The sequence below is a fragment of the Protopterus annectens genome, chromosome 7.part0 (genome assembly GCF_019279795.1).
Source record: "Protopterus annectens isolate FY-2018-M chromosome 7.part0, PAN1.0, whole genome shotgun sequence".
Taxonomy (NCBI): domain Eukaryota; kingdom Metazoa; phylum Chordata; order Ceratodontiformes; family Protopteridae; genus Protopterus; species Protopterus annectens.
In genome coordinates this window covers 1,223,341,920-1,223,355,708 of record NC_056739.1, presented here as the reverse complement: position 1 = coordinate 1,223,355,708, position 13,789 = coordinate 1,223,341,920, and the positions used below count along the sequence as shown (strand labels likewise).

General features: G+C 35.3%; 1 protein-coding gene across 1 annotated transcript in view; it reads right to left on the bottom strand.

The window, feature by feature from the left end:
• Positions 1–811: 811 nt before the first annotated feature.
• The window catches only part of LOC122806986 (cartilage intermediate layer protein), a 200,119-nt gene continuing 187,141 nt past the window's right edge, over positions 812–13,789 (bottom strand). Inside the window, exons 7-8 of the mRNA XM_044077852.1 lie at positions 11,142–11,299; positions 812–3,978 (exon numbers count right to left, since the gene is read on the bottom strand). Of these exons, the coding sequence (XP_043933787.1) occupies positions 1,646–3,978; positions 11,142–11,299 (2,491 nt within the window). The 3' untranslated portion in view covers positions 812–1,645. The remainder of the gene's footprint in view (positions 3,979–11,141; positions 11,300–13,789) is intronic.

Here is a 13,789-nt window from a genome sequence, read left to right as displayed (position 1 = left end):
ATTAACATGATGAGTCACATCACAACATGCCTCTCACCTCTGAAACAAACTTCAAATATATGTCAAGCAAAGTGGCACCCTTGACACCTCCAAGGTAATCCTAAGTAATTAGATGGGTAGCCTCAAATTCTCCACTGGTCTATTTTGAACTGCCATCCTTGAGGCTGGGGGGAACTGGAGGTTCACAAATACCTTACGAGTGAATACAGCACTCATTCATTTGAGATTCTTTGATCTAAAGTTGCCTCAATTTGCAGGTTTGTCCTGTGAGACACAGTAGGTTATATAATACCATGGGGGAACACAGATAATAGTACAAAGTTAGGGGTAGCACTAAGGTGAATAACTGAGTAGCCAGTAATTAACTCTTATTCTGTATTATATAGTTAGAGTATATATGGGTGTATGCTTACAGGGTACAAAACCTTTAGGGAATGATTATCTGTCTAAAGCACTAAACGTGAAACCATATAAAGAATCAATAAGATTACAAGTTAAAGTACTCAGACAAAATACAAACAAAAATATATTTTAAAGAGATTGTTGTTAAACAGTGGAATGATTTGCCTTATATTGCCTTATAAAATCATGAACTTAGACTGGAAATATTCAGAAAGGAATTAAATAAATGAATGGCAATGCATATTAATGTGAAATATAGTGATTTCAAGATAATGGACCTCAAAAGTCTTATGTTAATAAAATATATGTATCTAAGTATAAAAAAAATGAATGTGTATTTTCAGTGGCATGCTGTATAACAAATATCTGTTTTATTTCTTTAAGAAATATTTCACAAGACCAGTTTTTCAAATTATAACTGTATTTTATTTTATGCATTTGTTAAGTGAGTAAGCCCACTGAATACAAGTGTCCCTTTTCAGGTGCAACCTAGGAGCTCTTTATGATTAAGTAACTTGCTCAGAGCCACACAGTAGGCAAACGGAGGCCAAAGGAATTAAATCTTGTACCCTTGGCTACATGAGAAAGTTTAACAATGGGTTGCCTTAATCTTCTTCACTGTCAGAAGGTATGCTTCTTCCTGCATGTTTTCTTTGATAAACCATTTAATTAAAGCTGCATCAATAGCTTTGAAGTTTAGCAACATCACATCTTGTTATAGTAAGTAAGGGAGTGTAGAGATACAGGGGGTAAACTCCTGTGTATGATGCCTGTGGAAACTTTATCCAAGTTTTCTGTTTTTACATATCTGTTCTGCCAAGTTCTGATGAAATAATCCATTCAAGAAAACACACTCAATTATCCATATCATATCTTTTACGAGTAAACAAAAAAAAAATACAAAGTAACATTTTGCTACAGACAACACTTGATAGATTTTTTTTTGTACTGTATGTGGGCTGAGTTTCGTAACATACTGTTGAGTATGTTGCTGTGAATATAAGATGATCACATAACAGGATGCAATTAAATATTGTAGCTATTTGGGATTCATGATGAAATACTTAAAGTAACTGTTCACATTTTTATAGCTTTCCTCCATGTTTTTTTTTACTAGGTAAATATCAATATACAGGAAACTGGGTGAAAATGATGTTAAATGTTTTATGCTAATTTTCACACCATTTATTCATTAAATGATACACTGCTGCACTTGTGATCCATTTTCTTCATTAACTGGCCTTCATGAAGTATTAATCTTTCTTCTTCCTGAACTTCTCCTTCTGAAGCTTCTTCTTTGCTGCCTTCCATTCCTTGATCTCTGAATAGCTATGCTTGCTATGTCTTGACCTGTTGAATTCTGTAATGCTTGAAATATACTTTGATGTCCTTTTTCTTTTTCAGCACAGTTAAAGGTTAGTGCAACACCTACATCGCTCTTCATGACTCTAGAAGAACCATCTGATGTGCCATCAAAACATCTACCCAGTGCTATTTCTTTTGCTGTCCTTGGATCTTGGTCAGTTACAGTATAAATGCCATAATTATGTCCCAAAGGGTCAAGAGGTGCTAGCATGTTGAACTCATTGGTATCATTATTAACAGCAAGAGGGAGATGATTTACTAAATATTCTTGCAGCATGCTGTTAACTTTTTCTCTGCGGCAACTTCCTTGAGGATTGATTTTAATTAATGTGCGATCAACACGATCTTGATCATAAAGCATGCCACTGCATTTGAATTCCAGGCAAGCTGCAGAAGTACCTGCTTGGTCCATGTCATGAATAGTCTGCACATCTCTTATGCCATACAGTTTGCCAGTTGTTTTTGGATGTGTTCCACCCATGTTTCTTGATCTGACTGTAATTTCTTGCGGTCCATTTACCTTGACCTTAATATAGCAAGCTCGAAATTCTGTTGGCCTTGGCCACCAAGCAAGATAATCCTCAGTCCAGCTCATGGGGTCATCTTCATTAAAAGGAACTGTATTATAATCATAAACATATCCCTCTACTCTATAAAATCTAAAATGGGCTGCACTGAATGGTGCCTCTTCACATGTGTTTAAATTCTCATAAGCATAAATCGGTCCATTATTTTCTTCTGCATTATTTGTATTTGGCTTTGCCACATTGATGCTAAAAGCTGTTTTTTTAAGTTTAGAATCATCATGATCTGTTCTTCTATACTGTAATTTATTAAGATAAGGTTGTGGTACTCCAATTTTGTTAGGATTATATTTGGGGGAAGATTCTACTGTCTCTAGTTCCTCACCCCCAAGAGTAGCTGTAAGATAGGCAGAATAAGCATCAGCACGTTGTTCATCACAAAAAGCTGGTAGACAAGCTCCATTTGCACCAGTAACAGCACTATCAAAACGACCCCAAGCTCTAGGATTGGATGAAAAGCCAGCAACGGGCTCCATATTTATAAGAGACACCACTACACCTTCAATCTGTTCACTAGGTACAAACCTTTCACTACGGTAGGCTCTTACTTTGACATAGCATCTTCTGCTTTCTGGGACATCAAGGTTGAAGAGCCTTCTTTCTCGTATCTCCATGTTTCCAATCAGAAATGTCCTTTCTTCTCTTTTGCCTCGCTTAGTTTTGGAAACTTGAAAGTCTCCTTCTTCATCCCATAAGCCAGTTTCTGGATTCAAGGACCACAGTTTCATCATTTCCAAATGTTCTTTCATCTGAATCTGAGAAGCATCAAGATGAACTCTGACCTCACCTGCATTGAGCACTTCTGCTGCTGATTCATCTGTAAAGTCCACGGAAAACATGCCATAGGAGCGTAATGGGAAAATATCACCATCATCATTAACAAAGTTTAAATCAGTTTGCACTGCAGTTGCTGTAGAAATGTCTCTTGGATCCAGAAATGTCACACTGGCTTTAACTTTACCACTGTAGGTTTCTCCACTTGCTCTATAGAAAGAATTAGGAGGAATTTCTAATTCAGCTATTGGTTCTACCCCCTGTTTTTGTCCCAAAGATACAGTGTTTGTTTTAGTGGAGTCTAAAGTTATGGGACTTGTTCTTCTTAGAAGTTTGATATCATGAAATACAGCTCCTCCTTTTTTATTGAATGGCAAAACTTTAGTTGTGTTTACAAACTTCTGAAGGCGGTCAACAAAGGTGAGGACTAGTCTTTCTGTTTCTGGTGATACCTGTACAGAAAATGTTCCTTTATATCCAGTCATGCCAATTCTGTTCTTCCCTAGATATATGTGACCAAATCGCATAGGTTCACCATCATCTGCTGCAGAGGCACGTCCTCGCACAATGACTTTTGTTTGTGTGCATTTTTGACAGCCACACTCAGCAATGACTTTAATGGAAAGAGTGTACCCATTACACTGGACTTCTTTTTCCTTCAATTTCACAGCTCCACAACAATACGGTACAGTGTCCTTGCACCTTAGGCCCTTATGTGTTTCTCCTGCACAAGTAGATATTGCACATTTACCAACATCATAGTAAAAGGAATTAGATGATGCCTGTGGGCAGTCATGGGGTAGTCTAATAAGGTAGCTCTCAGGTTGTGAATTGCATGATGGTTCATCTTGTGCTGTTGAAAACAAGTTAATGTATTATTTTTTTTTTAAAAATCAAAGATTGGGAGCAATAGTTATATTCTACTGCAAAAGAGAAAACAATCTTACAATTAGAAAATCAAATAATTCTGACCTTAATTTGTGCTGATCATCTTTAAATAACATTTTGGAATGTATGGCTCTTGGCTATGCCTTGTGCCATAAGCAGTAGGAAAAATGTATAGTTCAACTTCAAATACCTCAGAGCATTTTTTCTTAAATCAAAATAACTTTGTATATTAAGTAATACATTATTTATGTCCAAAGTGAAATAACTTGACTGAAAAGAAATAAATGTTGAAAGGACTCCAGTTGCAACTAAACAGCTTCAAGAATTTATTAAAATATAAAAAGCCAGTAAAATAACGTGAGTGCTTTCATCTTACCACAGAGACTTCATCAGACAAATAATGGCTTCCATATCAATTCCTTAAATACCCTCCTTAATTAACCCCTTGCAGTACATGTCATATAAAATAGCCTTTCACATTATAAAAATAGAGTTAATAAAAAATGTTTGCCAAACTTGAGTATCATAACCTTTTTCACAAATTTAAAAAGTTAAAATAATAAATGAATTTTTTGTTTATGCATATAATACCAAGAATTACAGAACCAAAACATATTTTTTAAGTCTCCATTCATCCTATAATAGCTGCCCTTTCCCTTAAAATGGGTTTAACAGATACATATTCATTCAGACCAAGGGGGAAGGTGGCTTATAACCTAGGTTGCCATATCAACTCCTTTTTTATTAATGTTAATTTCCAATCACCTCCTCTTGGTTTCTTTTTCACTACATCCAAGATACCAAACTTGAAGCCCCCAAATTTGACATACTCATATGAGTGCTTATATAAGGCACTAGTTTCTTTTCTTGTTCTTATGTCATAAAGGTGTTCATAAATTCTGTTTTTGAGTGCCCTCTCAGTTTTGCCTATGTAAAAACTTGGGCAGCTCCCACATTGGAAGGTTCTCTGGTTGTGACTTTTATTGCTTCTTTTGTGGCATTGCTGAAACAATATGCCAGGAACATGGTTCTGAGAATGACCTTGAGGCCAATGGTACATGTTCTTTACAGGATTTTAAGGAACTTAAAAATGAAGTGAATTCACTCAAAGGGGAGCTCACTCGCTTAATAGACTTACTAAGTCAAAAGGAATGCAATGTGGCTTCCAACACTGGAGGTGGCGCTAGTGGATCTCCAGTTTTGACAGGAAGTTGTTTCCATACTTCCTCTCCACTTGCAGCAGTTGGGAACAGAGCTTCTAGTGTGTTTGACTGAGAAACAAGGGAAATTCAACTGGTGAATCCTGCAGTAAACAAAGGAATAAGCAGGGGTGTGAAAGAATGATGTAATGGTGTTCAAACAAACAACACTAACAAAATCAGCAAAAGAAAAGCGAACTGGTGACTCTAAAGAAGGTACTGTAGCATTTACTGTTGAAACATGACCTATTAGTGAAATGCAATGTGGGTGTAGCAGTGGTAGGGACTGAAGAGGTTTTAAAGACATTATGGACTATTCATTTAATTGTACTGACATTAATGTGAACAGTGAAAATGAACGAAGCTGTTGTAGTTAACAAATAATGTTTAACTTTGAAAGCAATCATTTTTAAACTTGAAAAGTTGTTGTTTAAATATAAAAGTTTGCAATTTGATCAAAGTTTTATTAAGGAATGTTTGAAAATGAAAATTGTTCCACAGGGGTTAAGATTTTTTAAGTATCCTTTTGGGATTTTGTACAATACTGACATTATTAGGGAGTTTGGGGGGTTCTTTGACAAATGTGGATTCGAGTTAATGAAAATGATTCTTAAATTTAATAAAAATATGATTAAACAGTTGAAAGAAGAGGTGGATATACTTAACAGTGATATATTGAAATATTTATTGTTCCCTGAATATGAACAGTTGTATCCTATTTTAACTAATGTAGAGGAAAGAAATATCAGAATATAGTCCTTAGGAAGCAAAAGAAAATGGCAAGGGACAGATTGCAATATGATGAGAGAAGAGTATACCCTGGTCCCAAACCACTGGGACACACTAAGCAGGGAGAAGGGAGGGGGAGAGTGGGGATGTGGGTTTTCACATGTCCCTTTCACTCCCTAGATATGAATCTAACTACTTACAAAATAAGAGGGGAAGGCTAATTGAACTTGACTCATTTTCTGCCTCTAATACAGATTTTTTTCTACTGAGGCATTCCGAGAGGTTAGCAAACAAGATGAGAACCAACCTGGACTTGGGACAGGGGTACCAAGCCCAGGGGTATACGGAACTCCAAGCAGGGGTGAGGAGGAAGAGGAATGCATAAAATATGACATGAATGGTATAGTTGGGCAATTTAGGGATTTTAAGATTTACAATTACACTGAGAGAGTTAGTAAAAAAACATTTTACTTTGTTTTTGAAAGGTCTACAATTTGTGCCCAGTTTTAAGGCTGAAGTAGCACAAACTCTTCTTGACCTTTAACTGTTTTTAAGGAAAGTTAATTTGAGCATATATTTTTAAGAAAAATGAGGTTAGGAATAATTTAAGAAGCAGGATTAGTGAGCTTAAAGGAAACAGCACTTTCAACCCACCCTTCCATCCAATTTTTCATGTATTTAAAAAATGTGTAACTGAGGACATTTATAAACAGGTTTCAAAGGACCCTAGCCCCTCTTATAATATTACTAAAGAGGAAAATAAAACACTTCAACTTTTATAGAAAGACAGTGGGGTAAGAGTTATGATGCCTGATGGGGGGGTTATGAGACTGAGGCTTACAACAATGCCATGACCAACCTATTGACTAGTAATGAGACTTATACCCTGGTTTCAAGGAATGAGATATCCATTGCTTACCTGAGAACTGACTCTGGAAGAGTACTTAATAGATGGTAGGATTAGTATGGCTGCTTACAATTTTTTGGTACAGGTTAACCATATTATACCTAACTTCTTTGAAATACCAAAAATTCACAAATCAGTTGAAAATTCACCATTTAGGCCTATAGTTTTGGCTAGTGGTTCTAAAACCCACCCACTAGCAGTATACATAGACCATAATGTGAAGAAAATAGTTTTTAATGCACCACACCTGATATGAGATTCATGGGATTTTTTTGAGTAGATTAATACCTTCCATTTGGAAGGAAGGTCTGATTTTTTTTTTGAACATTGACATAAAAGATTTGTCCTCAGTCATCCTCAAGAATGAGGGATTAAAATTTTTCCATGAATCCCTTACTTTTCAACCCATAATATCAGACAAACTGGTTAACTTACTCATTGAATTAATGGAACTTATCCTGGAGAACAACTGCATTCACTTCCAAGGTAAATATTTTCAGCGAGTCACTGGTGTAGCAATGGGGGCAGCGTGTGCCCCCACTTATGCAAATCTTGTTATGTTGGGATGGGAAAGGTAATATGTCTTTAATAGTACCTTTTCAAAATTCTTGGTTGACATCTTTATTTTGTGGGATGGTGACCGTGAGGGAATACCTAAATGGTTGCACCATATATTTTAAATTTACTCATGAGTGGAACAAGGACAGAATTAACTGCCTGGATGTAACTGTGTCACACATCATTGGAGGATTTAAATCTAACATCCATAGCAAGGATACCTGGTGTAACAGCTACTTGCACTATGATAGTTGTCACCCCAATTTCAAAAAAGAAACCTAGTGAAGGGTCAAGCTATTAGGATAGCTAGGATGACATCTGACTGAAATGAACTGGGGATAGAATTAAATAAGCTTACAGAAATGTTCACGAACAGGGGCTACCCTAGTGAACTGGTCACCAAAATTTTGGAGGACGTTCTCAAAGGATGGGGTACTAAATACACCCCCTTTTGGGGGGTGGGGCTTGATATAGAAAACACTCAGGATTCAGAAAAAGAGTTTGATAAAGCATTTATTACGGCGTTTAACCATTTTACTAAATCTTTGAGTGATATACTACAAGCTAATTGGAGCATTTTTAAAATCAGCAAAGATCTAAGTGAAATAGTGGGTGAAAAGCCGAGGTTCACCTACAGGATAGGAAAGAATGTTGTGGAATTCCTTGAGGGTGATCAACTCAAAAATGGGGAAGTGAAAAGGGGGACAACACCTTGTGGAGCATGCAGCGTTTGTTCCTACATCATTGATACACAAAATCTAACCTTAGAAAATGGACTGCAGAGTAAAATCTATTTCAAATTAGGTAATTGTGCAACCTCCAAACTGGTATATTTAGCAAAATGTGGGGGCTGCCCAAGTTTTTACATAGGCAAAGCTGAGAGGGTGCTTAAAAATAGAATTTATGAGCACTTTTATGACATAAAAACAAGAAAAGAAATGAGTGCCTTATATAAACACTCATGCAAGTGTGTCAAATTTGGGAGCTTCATGTTTGGTATCTTGGATGTTGTGAAAAAGAACCCAAGAGGAGGTGATTGGTAATTAACATTAATAAAAAAGTTGATATGGCAACTTCGGTTAAAAGCAACCGCCCCCCCTCATCTGAATGAATATGTATCTGTTAAGCCCATTTTAAGGGAAAGGGCAGCTATTATAGGATGAATGCAGACTTAAATAATATGTTTTGGTTCTGTATTTCTTGGTATTATAATCATAAACAAAAAAATTAATTTATTATTTTAACTTTTTAAATTTGTGGAAAAGGTTATGATACTCAAGCTTGGTAAACAGTTTTTTATTAACACTATATTTTTATAATGTGAAAGGCTATTTTATATGACGTACTGCAAGGGGTTAATTAAGGAGGGTATTTAAGGAAGTGATGTTGAAGGCATTATTTGTCTGATGAAGTCTCTGTCGTGAGACGAAAGCACTTGCATTATTTTACTGGCTTTTGTATTTTAATAAATTCTTGAAGCTGTTTAGTTGTGACTGGAGTCCTTTCAACATTTAGTACATTATTTATATTATATCAGACTACTGCAATGGAGATAAAATCTGGAAATATATAAAAGCAATTGTGCTGCATAAATAGTCTGAAAAAAACTTTTTACTAGTTTATATTTAGAACACGTTTTAGTATCTTAGTACAGTGGAAATGGTGCTATGATGCCTGAACAATGTGGAAGCTTGAAGAGTTAGTCCTGTGAAGTGCATCTGCGTTTTTGATCTAGGAGTTAGAGAAAACAAAAGCTTATGAGGGTAAGGTAGCTGCATTTGCACAAGTGACACTTTGCTGATGATCAGAGTGATATACTAGTAAACTTTCAGCAGGAATAAAGGCAAAACTAGAAACAGCTGTCAAGCTGGAGATATTTATCAATGCTATAAGGACTGGAAGTTAGAATCAGATACATGACATTCGAGTGAAGAAAAGTGTGTACTGATTATTTTCTATTTGGAATGGAGGTAAAATTGATAAAATACTTGACGAGCTCAAGTCATACATTTATTTGAAAAGTCAGGGATGATGTTTTAATTGGAAGAGATTACACATTGGAAAAAATGTCATGGGACCGAGGAATGTCTGATTTTAGGATGTATTATGTGGCTCTGAATACGAATCAGAGGTTGAACTGGCTAGAGAGCTGTCATGTAACATGGTTTCATTCTTGATTTCCTTTCAAAGTGTGAGGTTTAGGTAGGGAAATGGGGATAAGGAGTTAATGAGCTTACTGATTGGGGTCAGAGTTGAAGATTAAAAGTAGAGGGGTTATAAGAGATGGTGTCAGAGTACCTTAGAGGATGTCTTTGGAAACTTGGAGGTAGAACAAGAACCACAAGACAGGTGATTTTATACAACTGGCTGGTAAGAGAGGGTCATTTATCCAAGATATGGTACAGAAGAGTGAGGTAGTAAGTAAAGACGTTTTGCATTATTGGGCCATTTGTGAGACATTTGTAGTTTTCTGGAAGGTCAGGGTAAATGAGGAGAGGAAACAAAGCAGGTTGCATAGAAAAAGATAGCTAATGATTCATCCAGAAAGGTATAGTATGGCTTTCAAAAAGATTTAGAACTGAGAAAAACAGGTTACCTTGACAAAGCTTAGAGATGTGTGAAGGACAAAAAGTAAATGATGGTATAATGACAAAGTTGAAGTCTGAAAATTAAGTTGGGTATTAAAACGGATTAGTCCAGTTTATGATTTACATATCAGATTATTATACAGGTTGTAGAGGAGCCTAAAGGATAAAAAAAATGGATGAAAGGATACAGGATAATGTTGGAGATCTGGGGAACAAGAAGCAAATTAAATGCATATCTGTTGGAGAGGTAGCCTGGTGAAAGTGATATGGAACAAAGTTAAGAACTGAGTGGAGGTGTTTGGTCTTTTAGGGTGTCAAGAGAAACCTCTTTTGTCTGAAGAGAGAAGGGAGAAGGACACACAAAATATTACTGGTGCTAAGCAACAAAAGAGGGTTGAGGGTGGAAGTGACATGGATGGAAAGTGCCATTACAGAGAATGAGTACTACTTCCTCTTGGACAGAGAAGGACAGAGAACAAGTTTATAAGGATGAACCTACACTTAGGTTAGGGATGTTTTTTCTAGGATATTGAAAGGAGAATGTGGATAAGAAACAAAATCAGAGAGAGGAATATGATGATGGATTGTTTAGAGAAGGGGTTTGAGGAAACTTGTGGGAGAGATAGAAGTGAGGGTTGAGGGCAAAGTTTGGAAGAATGTCTAAACAGATTAAACAATCCAGATAATTTCAGTCATATAACCTATAAAATATCTGAATAGCATGCATGGAATTGCTGTATGTAAACATTATCCATGTGAGGGACATGTAGACTGAATTTTCAAGAGAAGTTACAGAGAGAGAAAGATGGCATAGGTCAAGGCAAAAATCGTAGTAATGAGGTTAAGCTTTTCCTGCCAATGAATAAAGTCTTTCTGACATTTACTATGCTATTTATTGCTAGATATTTGCTCATAAACTAATAAGACAATGTAAGTTGAATGTAAAATATGGCATATATCAGATGTACAGAATATACATTATGCTTTGACAATCTTGTATGGAATTCTGATAGCTACCATGTATGGAATTCCAGCTGATATATTCCCTGTAAATGTTGGCGTATGTTCATTTCACTGAGTATATCTGCTCTCTTAAAAAGAAAAAAAAATATTTTAATAATATAAGTATTTAGGAAAAAAAACTTACTTAATATAGTGAGCTTAGCAATCTGGGACTTAACAGATCCTGCTTCACTAATAGCTTTACAGTAGTAATCCCCAGCCTGATCCAGTTTTAGATCCCGTAGCACCAAGGTGCTGTCATATCTATGCAACTTCTTGTCCAGCAGTGTTTCATTATGATACCTGAAAAAGAATACAAACTCATTGAGTATAAATCCCTATGAAAACATTAATCTCTCAGCTTTTGGTTTGTGCAGTGCTAGTGTGAATACAAATGATTAAATGCTAGACCTGTTTTATAAAAAAAAAAAAAAAAAATTAAAAGCATAAGATTCATCTTTTGGTTATGCATGACCCAGGGCAGTAAGCACCATCAAATAGGTAAAATATGACATTAAAAATTATTTTGGAAATAAAGTCTGTGAAGCTGTTGTCCTTCAATCTGATTCCAAGTGAGCACTTCCATCCTTGCTTGGGGGTTTATCAGACTACATTTTTTTCACTGTCATTCTTTGTTATTTTGATTGTTTTGATATGTATAAGAAAGTTATAATGAGGGCAGAATGAGTAGTGCTTATTTATATTATTGCTACTGGTTTGGTATTGATGTAATGTTTTCACAAACCTTATTCTGAGAATAATGTTCTGCCAAACTGTCCCTAACCCAGATGCTTTTACTTTTTCATGATTGCCTTGTTCTTCACTACTTACTTTTTAACACATTGAATGGTTGTTGTGTGTGCCTGTTATCTGAATTTATCTGCTTCTGTAAGCCATGGCCAATATCTTCAGGCAGCATCAGGTCAGCGATGTCGTTCTCTTTCTCTCACTCCTATGTATTTTAGGTATCCACATTAACTACTTTTTGATTTACACCATTAATGCCCTGTTGCTATACGATTCATTTGGAGGCTAGTTCAGTTTTGCAATCATAAAGTGTCTTTTATTCTCCAGCAATGAAAGAAATAAATTTTTATGCAAATAATTCAAAATGAGTTAGAGGAACAAGAAAGACAAAAAGAATAAAACGGAAAGAGAAAAAAGATAAAAAAAATAAATAGAGGCAGGGCAAAAATGGTTTATACAGAAAGGAAAGAGAATTTTTTTGGGGGCGGTGCTCATATAAACTGGCATAAAAGGCATGTAATTGAAAGGAATATTCAATGAGTTCATCTTACTGGTGCTGAACTCCCTGATCTGTTTTCTACAGGAAACTGGTGCTGATGCAGATTATAACTGTATACCAGCAGTGATTCATTTGATTCCACTGATTTTCCCTTTACGTCTTGCTGCATCTGGTGCATCTGTGGAGTAGGAATATATAATGCTTATTAAATCTTATGTTTAGAGTTTATTACGTCACTTAAGACTGTGCAAACAAGTATGTTTGTTTATATTTTGTAATTGAAATAAACATGTTTGTAATTTACTTTTACTTTCTCTAAAATAGTATATAATTGTTCATTTGGTGTGCTATCTTACTATTCTAATTCAGGTCTCACCACATTTTCTCACTTTTAAATTATTAGCATAGAATATGTAACCAGTGAGAGAAGGTGATGGATGCTTTTGAAGCTGCCTGCTACTTAAAATATATTCTTTCAAAGGATGTTACTGCAGAGAAAAGTCTTCCTTCTCTAATATGCTGTGATATCAGAGGTAAGTATTTGGAAATGTGTTGCAAGTGGGTAGTGTTAGTTATGTCACCTATAGAAAATACATTTTTTTTAAGTCTTGATTTGAATTTTTTGATTTTACTTGTGCAGGGATTAAAATATATATATATATATATATATATATATATATATATATATATATATATATATATATTTATTTATTTATATTTGTAAGAAGGAGTCATGAGAAAAGCTAACATTTTGGCATCCAAAGCACATTTCAAGTAAATTGATGAGTTGAATTAAGGATGGCAGAAGTTAGCTAATACTTCATACTTGTCAATGTTCTATCAGTTTTATAAGCTGATTAAAATCCATGTTGTGTGATATTAAATGTAAAGCTTTTTGCAAGAATAAGCTGAATGATTCAGTCTAGAATCTTTGTTAGAGTAGAAAATGTGCTGCCTCACATTAAGAAAAAGAGAGTACCTGTCAGGATCTGTAACACACTGAATGGAATGGGCATTAAATAAAATGGTTAAATTTGATGGAAAGGAAGAAGAAAGAATGCACTACAACAATAAAGAGCAATATTGCAATACGACTCGCTGCTTGTGGTACAAATTTTGTGACCATGTTCTTGGATGTCTTCTTTCTCTCTCTCCATACCACGCAATTTGTACCTCATCCCTAAAAGGGGTGTATAAATCTGCACTGTTAGTTTATTCATCTCTGTAGACTGAAGATTGCTAAATTTATTTATTTTTCACTGTTAACTTAAAAAACTACTCTCTCCAGTAAGGAACACACATAAATTAATTACAGAAAGTATTACTTTGCCCATACTATTTATTAGCCCTTATGTAATAAGCCTGATGTGTTGTGATGAGAACTCCCAAATATCAAGTGCAGAATGTTTGGCACCTGGAATGTATTCAGTCTGTCTCTGTCAACTAGAGTAAAGAAAGTCATTCTTTTCCTAAACTATAAGTACAGTTTGTGTAAATACTCTCAATAAAATTAACAATCCATTACCATCCACCTTACATTCATCATT